This window comes from Falco peregrinus, chromosome 8 (assembly GCF_023634155.1).
Source record: "Falco peregrinus isolate bFalPer1 chromosome 8, bFalPer1.pri, whole genome shotgun sequence".
NCBI classification, from domain to species: domain Eukaryota; kingdom Metazoa; phylum Chordata; class Aves; order Falconiformes; family Falconidae; genus Falco; species Falco peregrinus.
Window position 1 is genome coordinate 16,909,343 of NC_073728.1, and position 17,612 is coordinate 16,926,954.

At 42.3% G+C, this 17,612-nt stretch overlaps 1 protein-coding gene across 6 annotated transcripts in view; it reads right to left on the reverse strand.

Annotated features, from left to right (window-relative positions):
* ITPRID2 (ITPR interacting domain containing 2) overlaps positions 1 to 17,612 on the reverse strand; it is a 53,564-nt gene that overhangs the window by 26,763 nt on the left and 9,189 nt on the right. For all 6 annotated transcript variants that reach the window (XR_008748558.1, XR_008748559.1, XR_008748557.1 and 3 more), the window contains 6 exons: positions 16,704 to 16,740; positions 15,300 to 15,398; positions 14,598 to 14,806; positions 12,971 to 13,665; positions 9,261 to 9,333; positions 2,585 to 2,676 (listed from right to left, as the gene is read on the reverse strand). Coding sequence is in view for 3 of the 6 variants with exons in the window: in XM_055812945.1 (XP_055668920.1) it covers positions 2,585 to 2,676; positions 9,261 to 9,333; positions 12,971 to 13,665; positions 14,598 to 14,806; positions 15,300 to 15,398; positions 16,704 to 16,740 (1,205 nt within the window). In the remaining 3 variants the exon portion in view is untranslated. The remainder of the gene's footprint in view (positions 1 to 2,584; positions 2,677 to 9,260; positions 9,334 to 12,970; positions 13,666 to 14,597; positions 14,807 to 15,299; positions 15,399 to 16,703; positions 16,741 to 17,612) is intronic.

The following is a 17,612-nucleotide window of genomic DNA, read 5'->3' on the forward strand; positions in this document are numbered from 1 at the left end:
GCCCATAATGCTCAACCTGTTTTAAGTCACAGAACTGTCTAACTGAGAATCTCATGTCTCTATTGAAGACTGCGTCCAGTACCATTACGCCCATCCTTCCTTCCTTTCTCCTACTACTTCTTCCCCTTTTCATTCTAAATCACAGTTTAAAACAGAGCACATGTATGAGGGAGCTGCTAATTTAATAGGTAACAAATAGCAGGAAAAGCATCTATGAGAAAGCGAAAAAAAGAGTCCTACAGGTTGTAAAGGATATTCTTTAGGCTGGCCAGATTCACTGGTATATTTGCAAGCAGAGAAGACATTTTCATAAGAGTTTGTGCTGTAAAGTACAGTCTTAGAAGTTTACCATAGCTGACGCACAAACTAGAAATTTAGAGAAGCTTTTCCCATCTCTAATTTCTGCAGCTCTCACTGCCATTAGGATATTAAATATTAGTTCCTTCTTGAGAGATTATTTGTGGTGTATGTCGGGCAATAGTTCCTTCTCCAACCATCTAGAAGATTTCAGTCATAAAGGTCCATCTTCATATGTACATATTTAACATTGCACTCACTGGCACAGCCGCAATTTCATAAGGAAGACTGTGCAGATTCTGACTCTTTCAAATCAAAGGTATCGAAGAACAAAAGATTGTAATGTCTAGATGTAATCAGGTGTGCTACAAGTGTGCATATCTGTCTCTAATCCTCCATCACATTGCTCACTTACAAGTCAGGCAAGCAAAACTTCAAGAACTTGGATGGAGAATTCTTCTAGCCACTTCGGTAGCACGAAACTTCCCTGCAGAATATTCCATCTCAATGCCAAAACCTCACTTAGAAATCTTTATTTTGGATGTTCAGGGATGAAAGCCAACATGGTTCCAGTTTTTGAATTTTCTCCTGAGTTTCAGAGGAATGCTACAGCTGCCAGAGTCAATTATTTAACAGTAGATGGCACTAACTTACCATGCTTTTAAGAAACAATATACACCCCTCTGTATCCCCTTCATCTTTTCACAGATTCTCTTCACTAGCTGCCAAGTTCTCATTTCCCCTAGACTCATCATTTACCCGTATTTTCTGAATTCAGCTCAGCCACTGGTCTGAATAAAGCAGTGAAGGTGGCAGAAGAGATCCTAGCAACTCCATGGCACAAACCTTGTGCAGTCTCAATACCTCTTTTCAAAACAGCACAACAGCAAGCAGAAAAATCTCATCCCTTTACAGCCAACACAAACTCCACCAGTCTGCCTTCCAGTGAAGGGGCACTTAGTTGCAACATGTTGTTAATAGACTCTTAATCAGATTGCAACCAACATAAAGATCAGGAGTGAGCAACTCTAACCTGAGTCACTTTCTAACATGCCTGTTAACTTCAGTGCAGTCCCAGTTTAGCAGACAGCAGAATCAGTACCTCGAACTGTTATGCTCATTACAGAGACCCAGGCTCACGATTTCCTTTATTCACTCTCCTGCTCTTGGAAAACGTAAGCTGACGTTTAAGGGAGATGCAAATTCTAGCGCTGTCTTGGCTTTCATTTTGGTACTCAGTTCAAAAACTACTAAACTGGAAAGCACAGAATACAGTACCAAAATGGAAAAGCAGCATTGATGGTTGGGGTGGGTGGGAATCTCTTCCTAGTAAGTGTGAAATAGCTTTTAAAACGTTTGGTATGCCATAAGGAAAAAACCATACAGTAGCATAAAAGAAAGTTCAGCAGCTGCAAGCCACAGAAATGAAATTACTGGTGATACCCAGAATCCCGTCTTTGTATTTCTCTCGTTTATGTCCCAGACAGCTAACCGATGGCCTTGAGGCCAGGATCCGGCTCAAGACTTTTCTCTGGCTGACTGACACGCCAACCAAATCCTGGTTATTACTGTGAGAATGTTTTAGGAGAGGCAAGGGAACACCTCTCCTAAATAGCAGGTACAGCACTGCATAAATGTGTGTACTGGGCAGACACCTGAACACCGTGCTGGAACAAAAGCCTCCCCTAAGACACGTGGTCTTTGGTCAGTATCACAACAAGTTCTGAGACCAAGATCAAAGGAATTGGAACTAGAAAGAGCGTGGGAGCTCAAGATCAACTAAACATTAGTACACTTTCACAGTAAAGTTAGAACAAAATTGTTTTCACTTTCTGCTTGCTGCTAACTAAAGAAAAAAAAAAAAAGAAAAATGGTGGGCGGGGAAGAGCAGGAAGGTAAAAATGGTACAAGAAATTAAATGATCAGAAGAAAACCTATAATCTTTCATAACTTTAATCTTTACCCACTGAAGCTGTGAGAGGAACACACTATGATTCTGGAGCCTATCAGTACGAAAAAACACATCAGAAACATCAAACAAGACATACTGAAGTTAGTGCTTATTCCTGGCCCAAGTACACCCAGATTATCCTACCAGAAAGGCTTTTAAATTTTAGCACAGTTCTGCAAGGGACTCAGAAGATCCAGCTCTGAAAATTAAAAGTTTTGTAGGATCTAGACTGATGGTCATGATAGCAGCCAAACATCAACATCCCTCCGGCCCTCCCCAGGTCCCTGCTGTCCCACAAAAATTGGTAATATTTCATCCACAGTATGAGAACCTTACCTGAAGCTGATTAAATGGAGAACAATCTGTGGAGGAGTCCTCAGCAAAGCCACTGCTGTCAGAGTGCTGACTCGCAGACCGTAACAGCTGATCTGTTTAAAACAAGTAAAACCCAATCATAATTACCTTAGCAAATCACAACCTTTCAAGCCCAATCACATTCAATACATGCTTTCCTTTTACATCAAAGTAACATTAAGTGGATAACACAATTCCTTTTCAAGTTTCACTTTGAACAATACAGAGAAACAACTTGTTTGTTTCAAGCAAAACCTCTTCTCATGCAAAGCCCTACTTGTGAAACTTCAAGCAGCGGTGGAGGAGGAACCATCTTTTACATTTTTCTTTCCTGTGATGTGGAAAAAACTCCACTCTGCAGATGTGGCCACTGCTGAAGTTTTCCTTCCGCAAAACTGAATCACTGGTTAATTCACATGCAGGCAGTGGAAGAGCTGCTTCTGTATTGACACGTACAGATTCACCACCCCTCCTGATCATGGAGATAAAGGAGATCACTGGTCTTCTGCCAGGCTACACCACCCTGCACACCCAGAGGAACGGCATCACATGAGCAGAGAGGGCAATGCACAGGGCTCTGCAAACAGCCAGAGATGGTCCACTGCTCGTTTGGTGGACAAATACAAAACATCTCTGACACATCAACAGGCAATCTGCCAAAGCACGTTCCCAGCGCTCATTTCATACAAGCAATATAAGATCCTCCTGCTTGTTCCTTTACTTACATTAGGTAAGTGTTAAAATAGCCTAAAGAGGCTCTAAAATCATTGGTGCTACCCAGGAGTGGTTTCCTCTGGTGCAAGCACTATATCCACAAAGCTGCTTTTCAAGATGTCAGTAAGCCCTGCAGTGCAGTACTACAGATATATTGTTCCTGACTAGACACAGGAGGCACCCAGCAAGTGTAGGGTTTACCTTACAGCACCATAAACGTTTTGCTTAGCCAGTTGGCAGCATGGGCAACAACCGCATCTCAACTGTAGCTCTCAGCAGAAGTGTAAAATGGGATGAGACCAATGCAGATGGGATGAGACCACAATGGCCTGTAGCCCCAGAGCCCTGTCTCCCCCTCAACCTAGGGTAAGAGCTTGCTGCTGCCTTCTCGGAGGCTCGAGGCAGAATTTTGCCCCACATTCCTTCAACCACTTACCTGTCATCATATAATTAATCCCAGTTCACAGCTCAATGCATTGGAATGCATTATGAAAACTGTTTTGAAACTGCTGGATATTCAGAACTAGTATTTTTTAGTATAAATTTTGATGAACATTTCACTAATGCAGAAATAAAAGCCTGCACAGGCCTTGAAGTTTGTGAGCACCAGGAGAGGCAAACTGCCCATTAACCTTCTGTATCAGTGATTTCACACAGCTTTTAGGGAGTGCCTTTCAAACTGTGTTGCTGCTCTGTTATCATGGTAGCCACAATATCCTGCGATGATAAACAACTTTTCTACCTCAAGACAGACATCCCCACCCAGCTCCCAGTACAGACAATGGAAATTACTTCCCTGAGAACTGGACTAGCTCTTATTAACTGCCCGATACAATTAATACGGCTGAAAGAGCATGCCATGAACAGCTTGCCACAACAGCTGAGGCTGGTGGGAAGCTGCCATCTCCTCCAAGGTGAAGTCACCTACTTTGGCCTCCTCTCTGTCTCTTTTCCTATTTGGTGAATTTTAATTTAAAAGGAAAAAGCACTGTTGGTGAAAGCTTTAGCCACAGGTGACAGATTCCAACTAGTTCAGATAAAGCAATTCACCAGTGCGTGTGTTGGCATCTGTTTTCATCTGCATGAAGTTTATTACTACTCAAGAAAAATATTCTATTTCCTTCTTAGTCAATATTTCCTTTTCAGGTATATATAAAAAAAAATAAAATACAGAGCTAGACAGATAGATAGATGCAGACACACATACACACATAAATGTCTCCTGAAATCAACTCTTGGTCTCCTCACAGACACAGTAATAAAGTAAAAACCAGTGTTTCAGATCATTTTCTGTAACATTTGTTATTTACACACATACTTCGACAGCCTTACATGACAGATACTGCCAGTCAAGTGGTCAGCCTAGAACAGAGGCACTCGTATCTGCCTCGTCATCTTTATCTGTGGCAAGAGATAACATGCACAGCATGTACAGATCCAAACTGCCTGGGTTCCACCCGAGACATCCCCTTAATACAGTCATCCCTTGCTTTCTGTGTTGCAGAGCTGCTAAGATTTATTTTTTTTTTGTCTAAAGTAAATCAGAGAAGACCTTTCTTGTAAGTATGAATAGTTGCCTTTTACCACATCTTACTCTTGTCTCTTGCAAGTTCTCAGAGTTCTCCACTATACCACTATCATGTAAATGCAGTAAAAACTTTTAAACAGGAATCTCTGTTACTTCAGTAGCAAAATGAAATTCTGGCTCTGTAAAGACTGTAAATACAAACTAGTACATTGGGATATACTGACACATAATGGTATCCACCCTCTTTGTCAACTGCTGACCCAGATGTGCAGCCTGCCCCATGGCAGCTGGACATCTCTCAGATTCAAGCAAACGAGAGGAAAGCACAAAAGCATTTTTTAAAAAAGCTAAAGAGTTACATTCAGATCTCTATTAGAACGCCACCTGGCAATGGAGAGTCTTAAGAGAAAGAGGTTGTGATAAGATATGGCTCCCCTCTCTTCACCTTGAATGCAGAAAACCCAGCACCAAAAGGCTGGGTTGTAGGGGCTAACCTGCGATCATCCCTTGCCCTGTGTACCCCCCACCAAGGCAATTGTACCTTCCGCAAAAAGGTCACCACACGATGCCAACCTTGCAGCCCAAAGCTGTTACCACTATGTAGAGGAGATCTTCTGAACTAGTGGGAGAAGGCCAGAGACAGCATAACAAGGAAAGTGTGGGAGAAGGAACCAGCCGAGATGAACAAAACTCACATTCCAGTTAAACAGAGCACAAATGAAAACGCCCCTTGGATTATTGTTTTAAGCTGTATTAAAAAAATCAAAATATATTTAGGCATTGAATACATGCCAGAGAACTGTGGGTATTCAGAAATACATCAAATAAGCTGACAAAGATCTGAACAAGAACAGATGATGAAGAAACACACCTGAATTTTACAAAACATGAGAGCACAGACTTATCAAAGAATCGCTATCAAATAACAGAACAATTCATCTATTGTAAAATAATACTCAGCTGCCAGTGGACTGTCAGTCTCACCAATCCACACAGTCCTGTCAGGTGCTTGTCTTACAGTTTCTGCATCACATGACTGCTCACACAGAAGAGGAGGAGAAATACATGGAAACTGCCCGTGAAGCTTTAGTAACATCTGCGTTTCTTGTACCTGCAGTATTGGCAAAGCTCTAATGCACTTTGCATTTCATGAGATTAATAAACTGACATTCTCAACTCAGCTGTAAAGTATTCCATTATGGGATAAAATATCTGCTGCCCCTTTCCCCCATACTGATCACATCCCGCACCCCAGTCAGCACTGCCAAAACCAGCCTAGTAGGGAGTCCTGCTGCAGAAACTCTTCAGAGTCCCTGGGGATTTCCTAGCTTCTGGACACATAAGCACAGACTCCCACAAATACTAAATCTGTTCCAAATGTTTTCCTCTCACTCCTTCATCGCCAATCTCATGTGGAGCTGCACCCACAGAGAGTTATAAATACAACAATATATTAAGGACAGGAAGCGCTGATGATGTGCTTTCTTCACTTTCAAGAACTAAATTTTCAAAATTAATCACTGCTTTTGACTATCAGTATCAGATGCCTTAAAAGAAATGGGTTTGTGGCTATTCAAAATTTCAGAGAGCCACTGATGTCAGCAACCAAACACTCACAAACTACAATGCCTCGAGAATACTTGGTTCTTTTATATTTGTCTTGTTTGTTGGGCATTTTTGGAATGGAAGGTGTTGCTATATAAATATGCCAGGAAGAATTTTGTTTTCTAACTAACAAACCTTCCTTCCAGATAACTTAGCAGTAAGCTTTTTTTTTTACAGTGGACATTTAGCAGCACTCTATGTTTACAGTGCAAAGCAACTGAAGCTTTTCATCCTTCTCTACCATGTTCCTAAAAAAACTCACACGCACAAAAATACATCTGCATTTGAGGTCTGCAACAACAAAACCAGAACGCTGGGTTTGGGCATAATGGATGAACTAGTTCAGTTCAGTACCATTTGGAAGACATAACCTAAAGAGTGTATCAAGCTAGTCAATACGATACAGACTTCTTTGTATCCACTATAAAGCATTTAACAAAGACAGTACTATAGCACAGCAATCACTTGCAAGCCACTTTGAGAACCTGAGCTTGTCACTTCAAAACAAAGCTAATCTGAAATGAGAAACATGCTTTAATGGGGAGTCTAAGCAGCACTAGACTCAGTGTTGCTCAAGCATATCTTAAGTCTCCAGACTGTTTCAGTAGGAAAGAGAATCTTTTTTATTGTAATTCAAATACTTTGCATCTTATTATAGGCCCTCCTAAAATGCCTTAAAAACTGTTGGAAATGCAAGGGAAAACATCCACAACCCTCTGTGTAGATGTAAAATGACACTGCAAGATTTATAGCAGCGTATCGAACAGCACTAACCCTGCTAATTGACACAGCAATACCCCTACGTGAAAAAAAAAAAAAGTACAAATGTATTCCTTCAGGGGAAGCATTGATCTGGAACAATTTTTTTGTTTATGGGTGCTTATGTACAGTAGAGCCAACACCACTGAAAGAGGTGGGTTTGTATGAGGACCATCAACGGAAATCACATTGCAACAGAAGACCAGTGCTTGAATTTCATGCTGATCCTGCCGCAAAAGACTGCTAGTGAGAGTGGCATTTCACATTCAGACACAATGGCCAGCATTTTTAACAACTGACCGTTCAGTCTGGATACCTTCAAACTTGATGAGCATGCGCTCTGTGAGAAAACAGGCCTCTACCTTGTCCCATGTTGGAGAACTTGCAAAAAAACCCTCAAAACTGACTACTGTTGTTGAACATTTGGGGTAAGTTCTCCACCAAATGTTCTCCCCCTTGGCAATTTTACTGAAACTCACATAGAACAAATTCCTAAGCTTTCCACATGCTCCAAATGAAACAAATTGTTGGTCTCAGACTAACTTCTAGCAAACATGCAGGCTTACCACCAGCATTGACACCACTGTTAGGTAAGTCATAGAAAACTCTAGGCAATACTTTCATGATAACAAAAGTGTCATTGCTAGTCCATGCCAAGTGTATTCAGAAATCGGTAGGATATACTAGCTGGGAAACATAAGCCAGCATGCCCTGCTTCTGCCATACTGAAGACCCTTTGCTAGAACTGCTGGTACCTTTCAGCAGGTACACAAAGGACCAGCTGACTTTTTTTTTCTTGCACAGAGGAAGAACAGGCTAAGATAGCTACCAGGAACAGAAAACAGAAAACGAGCATTTCAGACAAAAAAAAGAGAACTACTTTTCTCCTCCATGACTGCAGCCCCTTGCTCCCTAAGTTGCTTTTCTCTGAAAAGCTCTTTCTGAAACTGCCAAGGCCAGGCAAACAGGAGACCTGCCCTGTAAGGAGTGCATCTCTTTACGTGTAATCACACAAAGCCTGTAATCACGAACTTCGAAATACAGCCAAGGCAGAAATGCTGGGAACAGTTAGAGATGCAGTTTCTGGCAGTCCTTCTTGATGGCCTCTCTTTGTAACAGAGGAAGACTAGCAACTGCAATGCAGTGTCATGCAAAACACTGCTGAACTAGTAGCACAAGCTATCTCTAATAACCAGGCATTAACCTTCAGTGCTTAGTCCAGAACATTCTCAACCACATTAACACAATTCAGCTGACATTTCACAAGACTGTCAATTAATTTGTGAAAAGGCAAATAAACTGATCTCTATTTAAGACAGGGGTTTCTGCCTCTCTTCATAGGTCTATAGAGATGCTATTCATGTTTCACCAAAAAAACTGCATTGCAACAAAGCATCTCACTAAATGCAACAAGCTCTATTTCTTCTTTAATTACATGTAACAGCTAGAGAATGGACTTCACTTGCCAATGTTGGACAAAGTAACAAATTACTTTAAAGATCAGCTTTGTCCCTCTTCCAAGCCATAAAATACATAAACAAGAATTTGACATGAAAGCAAAAACTAAGTGAGCCACAACAGCCAGTGCACAGAGTTTCTCATCTGAAGGAATACAATTTCCATATGGGTGCAGAGACGCTAGACTTCTGTGCAGCCAGTCTGCAGATGGAGCAGAGGCACATAGGAAAAAGCTGGATGTATCATGCAATTTAGGTTTAAAACAACATAAACTTAGTTTAAATGTATATCTTAAATTACAGGCTCTGCCAGGGAAGAAAAATCCCACACAATCTGAATTAACATCATTTCAGTCTCTCTGAGCCGTCATCAATGGTACAAAAGTGAAAACAGCCAGTGAGGTTATAGGGCTGTTGTCTTGCCTGTAATTTGGTTGCCACTTTGCAGTATGTTCTGTGATTTAGCTGAAAAAGAAACCCAGATGTTTTTTTACTTCTAAAGAGAAAAGAAACTTTAGAAGTTTTAAGTATCTGAATCAGCACTTCAGAGAGGAGAGGACTCGGCTGTCCTGCTGTCTCTCAGAAGTCTACTCACCTTTCCTTGACTTGGTCACTGCCAGCTGGTGAGAAGCTGGAATGTGTGGTAGATCCCCCTCTGTACTCTGGATCTGTCAGGAAAAGGAGATTAATATTTTGTCAGGCTGACTGGAATATGTTCACCTGTGCTTAAGAATGCCCAAACTACATGCACTGGACATGCAAGGGACTTTGTGTTGGTTTGTTGCCTGTTTTTTTTTTTTTGCCAGTCTGTAATGATTGACGGAGCAAATCGCATTTCCTTGAACCTAACGTATTATTTCATTAGGTACTCAGCAATGCTCCTGTAGGAGAACAGTGATCCTTAGGACAGCACCTCCCACTGCCAGCACAGAGCTCCCTTCTGGTTACATTCATCATGCAAAGAGACTTGGAAATCACATCCTGTGACAACACTGAGGGTTCTCAGTTCCTCTTTGATACTAAATACTAAAATAACTGTGTGAAAACACCTTTGACCACCTTTACATTAACTGTCTTTTCCATTCAGCTCTCTTGTTCCCTCATTTGAATATAAAGGACAAGCAAAATACATTTAGAAAAATACATCAAGAAGTCAGCACATATGGACTGTCATCCTCCTACCATTTCTGACAAGCCATCAATCCTCCAGAAGGACCCAGACCCTGTCAGAACCTACTCCAGGTTTCACCACACCACTAAACGTGGAAATATTTCTTGTGTCTTCCAGTACAAGAAAGGAAGATAATGTATTCAGAGCCATGCAGATTTCAACTGGGAAACTTAAAACTACAAAAAAATTAATCTTATTACTTAATCACTTTGTGAAACACAGCCTTATTAAGAAAGCAGTTCTCAGCAACCTTTCCAACAATGAAAACAATATGCCTAAAAACTCAACAGGGAGGCCTTCATTTAGTTCAAAACCTAGAATATATTTTCTCTTTTGTGTGCTCCAGAAAAAAATCTAATGGTTCACATGCAAGTCCACACACACAAAACCCCCTGTCCAACTACCCCCAAGCCTTCCCTCTCAGAGGCTGTCTGCCTAATTTCAAAATTGCCAAGCAATGAAATTTTCATCCCCATTTTTGATCAACCTAAAAATGCAAAATCAGGACACTGATTGTTTTAAGCCCAAATTAGTATTTGGCTAAAGAAGCAGCTATATTTGCACTGATACTCTGTGTATAGCAGCCACAAGGGTGCATTTTCTCAGTTACAAGGGCTTTGAGAAGTACTTGGCCTGAACTTATCACTTTTAATAAGTGAACAGCATTACTCCTGCACAATAAATCAAAAGGCTTCTATTCCTTTCGGAGATGAAGGCTGTACCAAAGAGGTAAATCCTTATTTCGTCCAAAAGCAAGGGAGCATAGAAGGGGCTCACCGTTTATGTTTAGGAAAAGATTTTAAAAATTAAAAAAGAAGGAACAGCAAGCAAGTAATCTTACAGGCCCTTTGATCAGAGTAGCCTTCCAGGAAAGGTGTCTTGATTCTCTCAAACCTCCCAGTTTCCGACGGCTAAATTTGCAGCCTCCCAGCAGCTAAGCCTCTTCTCATCTAAGTACCCTCCACCTCCTGTCCTTGGCCGAGAGACAGCATCCTGGCTGTGGCCGCAGCATGGCGCAGCTCCATGAGCAGGCAGGAGCGCTCCCCTCTCCTTCCCCGTCCCTTCAGCCAATATTGATGCTGGTGAACGACCTTCGGGACTGTAATTGGCCACCTCAGGAGCCAGTGTTCGGGGGAAATCCTGCCCTGACTCACTCCCGCACTAGCTATCTTCACAGCCACAGACTTCCGAAGGGCGCTCAAACCTCCAAGGCATTCGTAAGCATGGAAAGAGCTTCCTTGATATATCTGTCATCTTTCTTATGTGTATAAATGCACTCCAAGCCAAACTGCGAAAATGGGAGGAGGAGTTATTGTCACTGGTTCTAGTACAGTTTATTGTTCATTATGCCCTGCTTAGAGATGCATGAAAATAAAATCATGCTGCCAGGTATTGTTCTAAAGTTTCTTCAACAAAATCAAATCTCTCCCTCCCAGGGATCTGTAGGCAGTTGATATGTATACATTATATTGTGTAAACGAAAATTCACCACAACCCCATCCCACATCACATGTCATCTTGCCAAAACAGCTGTGTTTATGCCCTGGCATGATTGCAAAGTATGTCAACCAAAACCTCACAAATGCATCACATTTGGCTTGTGCAGAATTCAGCAAGTCCTCTTCATGTCATAACCCTTTACAGTCCCAACTTATTCTGAAGGAAAATTCCATTCCTCTTTTACTATATATATATATACACATATTAGTTGTTCAACTTCGCCCAAGAATACCAAAAAATGTATTTCTCCTCTGGGATTTCTAGCAAAATGCATTGTCTTTCAGACCCCTCCCATTGTGCCAATACAAACATCTGTGCAGCTACACAACAGACAGGATCAAGAAAACTATCCGGCTGAAAACTGAGCCAGGAAAAATAAATAAATTAAAATACACTTGATTTCTTTCCCCCCCTCCCAACTGGACTAGTCCTTTGCTCTGGTTCAGTAGATGGCCACACAACATGTGGGTGAGGACACAGATGCACAGATAAGTGTCAGGAACTACAAGAGGCAAGATTACCTTTTTCTGCTTAATGAGTGCCTTCAACTACAACTTCAGCATTAATTGATCTGGAAGAGCTTGTAATTACAATGTGACACTAGACACAGTATCTACCAAATCATCATTCCATTATTCACTGTAAAATGCTGAGGGCTTTCTATTCACTTGCTTTCTTCACTCATTTTACCAATGAAATCACAATCCTTCATTTTACGTAGCAATTTCACACAGACAAAAAGGTTAACTGCTGAACTGTTAACATGAGCCACTTTGAAGTGTGCTCATAAAACATCTACTAAGTTAAGGCAGATCTTATAATTCAAGGTGTGAGTCTATGTAAAAAAAATAGCATTCTTGAATTTGTAGACTGCATGTTTACTAGCCTAATAAACAAAGCACTCACAGGAACCTCGGAATTAAAATCCCTTTGGGACAATTACCAATCAAAAAATAGGCATGCATTTATGAAGATATTAAAAGGCAGCTAGACCAGAATTTGTAACTAAGTCATCGCCAAAGGCACATCAAACAGCAGCTTTCAGTGAGCTGTTTTCCAGAGAACAAACAAATCAACATACAGTAGATTGTCATCAAAACCAAAAGTTGTACAAGATGAGCACCTCAGTCCCTTTCCCTTGTGTGCAACAACGCTCTTGCTCTATACAAATTTATCCTTAATGAGTATCAATTAATAAACTAAATTTACTTTTAATCAACAAAAATAATGACTTCCATTTAGCAGTTTAAGGAAAGTAAAAATTTAAATACAAGGGCTTTTGTATATACAAAACCTAACCTAGATCTGTTTCCACAGGAAAATTTCCTAGTAGTTACACCAGTGATTGCAATTACCTGAGCTTGATGAAAAAAAGAATGAGAACTTTCCTGCTGACTGTCAGGAACAACAACAGCAGCAGCAGCACCAAGTTATTTCATTAAAAGGATCAATTAGAGCAGCCTACCGAGAGAGAACGACAACCAAGAGAGAGCGACAACTGTCCTATCACTCAGAGAATTTAAAGTATTCCTGGAGAAAACACTGTCAACTACACAGCAGGGAACATTCCTCTGCTGGCAGCCAGCAAGCTATGTAAACTGTATGCAAAAACAAAGTCATATATCTCCACCTACCTCTTCCATCTCAAAGGAGTCCTTCTGCTGCAGCATTAGATTCGTTACAGACGGGTTTGCGAGGGGAGCACAGGGGTCTCTACCCGGTGATGGCGCAGGCAGCCTTTGCGTTGCAGTGCTGCAGTTGGATGAACTGGAATCACTGCTGAGGCCTGGTGAGTCCAAAAGACCAGATTCTTCACTTGGTCTATCCTGGGCACTTGCCAAGCTGCTGCTTTGCACATCTGCTGGAGGCACAGTACCCTCTTGCTTACTGTCAGTCCCAGCAGGAAGGTTTGCAGCTTTATTTGTGTCCACAGCATTTGTCTGACTACTGGCTATCTCCTCCTTTACAGTAGCCAAAAAAGAGGGAGAGTCCTTCTTTTTAGGGTATTTTGGTAATTTAGATTCACTTTTATCATCATCTTCCTCACCTCCTGGTTCAGCTGGACTTTTCCCTTTTTCAACGGGTGAAGGAGTCGAGCAGCCACTACCATCAGCTTGCTGTGTGCCACACAGATTGAGCTTTGACAAGGTCTTCATTAACCGACTGGCTGTATTGCTGCGATTCAAAGGGGGAGGGCTGGATGCCTCTTTGCTGGAAGACACTGAATTCATACTACCAATTTTCTGCAAAGGAGTCCCAGAGACTTGAGAATACAAAGAAGAAAAAGCATTGGCCACAGTAGTGAGCACTTCAATCTGACGAAAGCGACCTGCACAAGAAGGAAGCATAAGGCAGAGTTTACCAGGACGTTTGCTGTCAACACATCCCAGACCTGTTGATCCATCTGTACACAGTGGTTTGAATTCTCAGAGACAGCTCTTTCATCATATCTGAAGCGGGAATTTTCATCACAACCTCTGCTCAACCCTCACCCCCAAATCCCCTCCTACTTACATCAAGGGCCCCAAAGGTTGACTGAACACTGCCTAGTTCTCTAACAGAAGAGTGATACCACACAGTATGAAAAAAATGGAAAAACTTTTGCAGGAGGTCTTTACTAAATGCACAGGAACAGTATGGAAAGCTTTCAGAAAGTACAAAAGGGACACAGGTATGCAAGTGCAAGTTAATTTACAAAGTGCTAAGAAGAAAAGGGTTACTTGCATCGCTCTCTCCATCTAAAACTAGAAGAGGACATTTCAGCTGTGCCCTCAATTCAGCAATGCTCATTACTGACCTAACAAAGCTCCTGTCCAAGTCAATAGAAATACTGGCCCAGATTTTAACAACGACAGAAGTAGGTCACTGCTGACAGCTTTCAAAAATCTCACCCGGATACCCAGAACACAAGAAAGAGATGGATATTGCTATTTGTTTCAGTGCTTTAAAGCTACAGCAGAAGACAAGCTTAGGAGCAAGAGACAGGAACGATACAAACCAGCAGGCAGCGTATCTTACAGCATGCCTTTCATTTCCCTCCCCCCCTTTAAACTCCTTCCCCTCACCCCAAGGTGTACAACACTGATGGTCACCTCTTGCCGTATTTAAGACCAAGCAAGAATTTTATTATGGATTTTGAATGGAATTTGTCCTTTAGGCTGTAAAGGGGATTTGCCAGAATACTAGATACATACCTTCTTTTGGGGATGTTTACATAGTTCAAAAACTTCAAAATAAACTCTGCTTCAAAAACATACTTACTTGTTAAAGCAAAATTTGGATTTTCCACTTCCATGCGCTGTATTTGGGCATTCAAAAACACTTTAATATCTATCCCTCTGGCAAATGATGATGAATTAAAAAATCTTGCTGGAATTTTTGAAGCAATATCTGGTTCATCTCGTCCAAACCCAAGGTTATAGAGCACTTCTTCAGGATCTTCTTCATAAAGCTCCAGTAATTCAGAAACACTAGACAAATGAAAAGATGTTTATTATCTACTTGTCTCGTTTTAAGACCGAGTCCCTTCTGTCCAACTGCTAATTCAGCCTCATTGACCCTTTGGTCTATTGAACTTTTGACTCCTACAGCTCAGCCTACTTTAGGAAAAAATTGTGGAGATCTCTGCATCTGAAGTTTTGGTTCCCGTCACCAAAGCCATCAGCCCAGACACATCTCAGATCCAATCTTGCAATTTATAAAGTCAGCCCTTATTCTGCAAAGCTTGGAAAATGTCATTAAAATTTCAGACATTTCTGAAGTTTAGGCTCATTTGTCAGTATTTACTGCAAACCACAGCTGGAAACAAACAGCAGTTTTTCAAGGAACCAAATGAAAATTCCCGTCTTGGCTACTAAATGCAACAATGCACATAAATCAAGCCACATCCATTTAACTGAGGAACAGACCTTCAAAGCATAGTAACTCTTTTACCTTGACCTTCAAAGCATAGCACTCTTTTACCTTGAGACAGTTGCACTGCTTTTTCCAGACCCGGTCGAGTTCATACTTCTCCCTTTCTGGTGGAACTGCAGCCTCCTCTCCTTCGCCAGAACACCATTGCTGTCAACACAAACGGAGAAGACCCCTGCAATAAACCCCTTTCCTTTGGGGAATTGATTCTCTGTCTCAGAGGAGAGCTAAGCCTCCAGCGCTGCTGAATTTCTCTTTTCCCCTGCAGTGCTACCTGGTTTATATTAGCCATGTCATTTATTGAAATACAGTAACAAAAGCGAATCCTGGGATGCCTCAGTAAAAACGTACATAGGCAGTAAGGATCTGAAGGCAAATGCAAGCTGAGAAGACAAATCCCTGACCTCCCCTTGCTGCCCCACCCTCCCCAATCCCACCCTCCTCCAGCGAGGAAGCCCAGCCTTGGTGAGCCATCCTGCCTTGCCTTTCCCTGCCTTCCCTGTGCCACTGCCTCCTCCAGCAGGGTCACCTCTCCGTGGCAGGGCCACCTCTCCATGCCTTGGGTACCCAGCTCCCCCTCACCCCCAGGGGCCACTCACCAGCAGCACAAGGCTGTGAGCTGCCCCAGCGGTGGCTGGGGAAGCTGAAGAGGCTTCAGGCTGGAGGAAACAGAGCAAGACAAGCTCCAGCCCAGACTGCTGGCCAGAATCTTTCCCAATCCCAAACTATTTCCTCCCTGAATCTGGAGAAGCCACCTCAGCATTTGGCGGTGACCTGGGCTCAAACATACTGTTACTGCCAGTCCCTCTGGGGGACAAACTTTTCCAGGGTGAATTTTACCATACAAATCTCTTAACACACACACACCCCCCAGAACCCCTACCATGAAACCAAAGACAGAGGATTCACCTAAAAGCACATTTACAGAGCCTGGCTCAGGAGGAGTAGCAAGAATGCTGCCCACATGGGCTGTGCTGGTATTTGCTCAAGTCTCAACAGGGTTTTAGTTTCAGCACATTTTTTTTAGAAGCTTTCCCTGTAAAGCATGGACCCTCTCCTCTCTCAAAGCCTTTTTTTCCCCCATTCCCAAAGGACATCTGCTTTGAAAGGCAAAACTAATTTTCCCTTGAAATTTCTGAAATGGTGAGGGATCAGTGAGGCAAAGAAGGTAAATCATACTAAGTTACTTAGATTTGCCATTTCTCTGTTTTCCCCCTGCTACTCCAAAACCCACATCAGATCTGCTGGAAGAACAAAAATCTGCATTTTTTTTCTGCATCCCCTTAATGGCTGTTTCTGTGTTATCTGGATCTTCTTCCCTCTCACATAAACAGAAATGAGCAGAAGAGCTTTAGCTCTGAGGTAGCCTCCATGACTTCCACTGCCCCCTCTCCCTCCCATCCTCCAGTATGAATAATCCTCTGAAGTAAACAAACAAACAACAAAGATGTTTACCATGTTTCCATTTGGGTATCACTCCGTAGTTGATTAGCTGTAGAGAAACAAAAAGATGTTACATAAAGACCCCTTCAGAATTACACCTCCCACAACCGATACAAAGAGGCAGGCGGTGAGCACATTTACCAATACTCCTGCACAAGCCAGATTTTTCTCTTCCCCTATAAATATGATTGTCAATGGTTTCTAGGACATGGCTGATACAGAGGTGATCTGGTTTACTCAGGCTCTGTTTAAAATAAAATCTCACATGGACACACATTGTCATTTACATATTGTCATTAATCATATTAACTTGAAATTTATCATGGGGCAAACTAGTAATTATGATATAAACCATTTATTCCTTTGCAATTGAATATGCGATTACCAGCTGCAGGGCTGTTCCTGGGTGGGATTGGGAAGAGGAGAAGCAGGCCTGCAACCTGGTAGAGAATGCCAAGAATGCAAGGACAGCAGCTGGCCCCACAGCCAGGTACTGAGACCATATTTGTTAGTCTTTCCATCAGCACAGACTGCTCTCAACGTGGGGCAGGGTCCTGGCTGCCCAAGCTGCGTGACCCATGGACAGCAGCTAGGTGAAGCCTGAGGTGCTGGTGGGACTGGTGGCCGCACTTATAAGTCAAGAGGGCTCTGGAGGGAGGCCGGCCACCAGGTACCAAGCACCTGGTCACCAGCCTCTGACAGGGAAGTCAGCACTTTCTGCAGCTGGACTGGCCCAGCTCCACATGGGAACATCCCAGGCAGCATTATTCTTTCAGAAAATCAACACCCTGTCAAGCCAGAGAGTTGAGCCCCAGTCTTAAATTATGGGCTCCCCAAAGACATGACTCAACATTAACAAACTTGCCCCAGGAGACAGGCAAGGAGCATGCATATGTTATAGTGGCCTTCAGAATCAGCTAT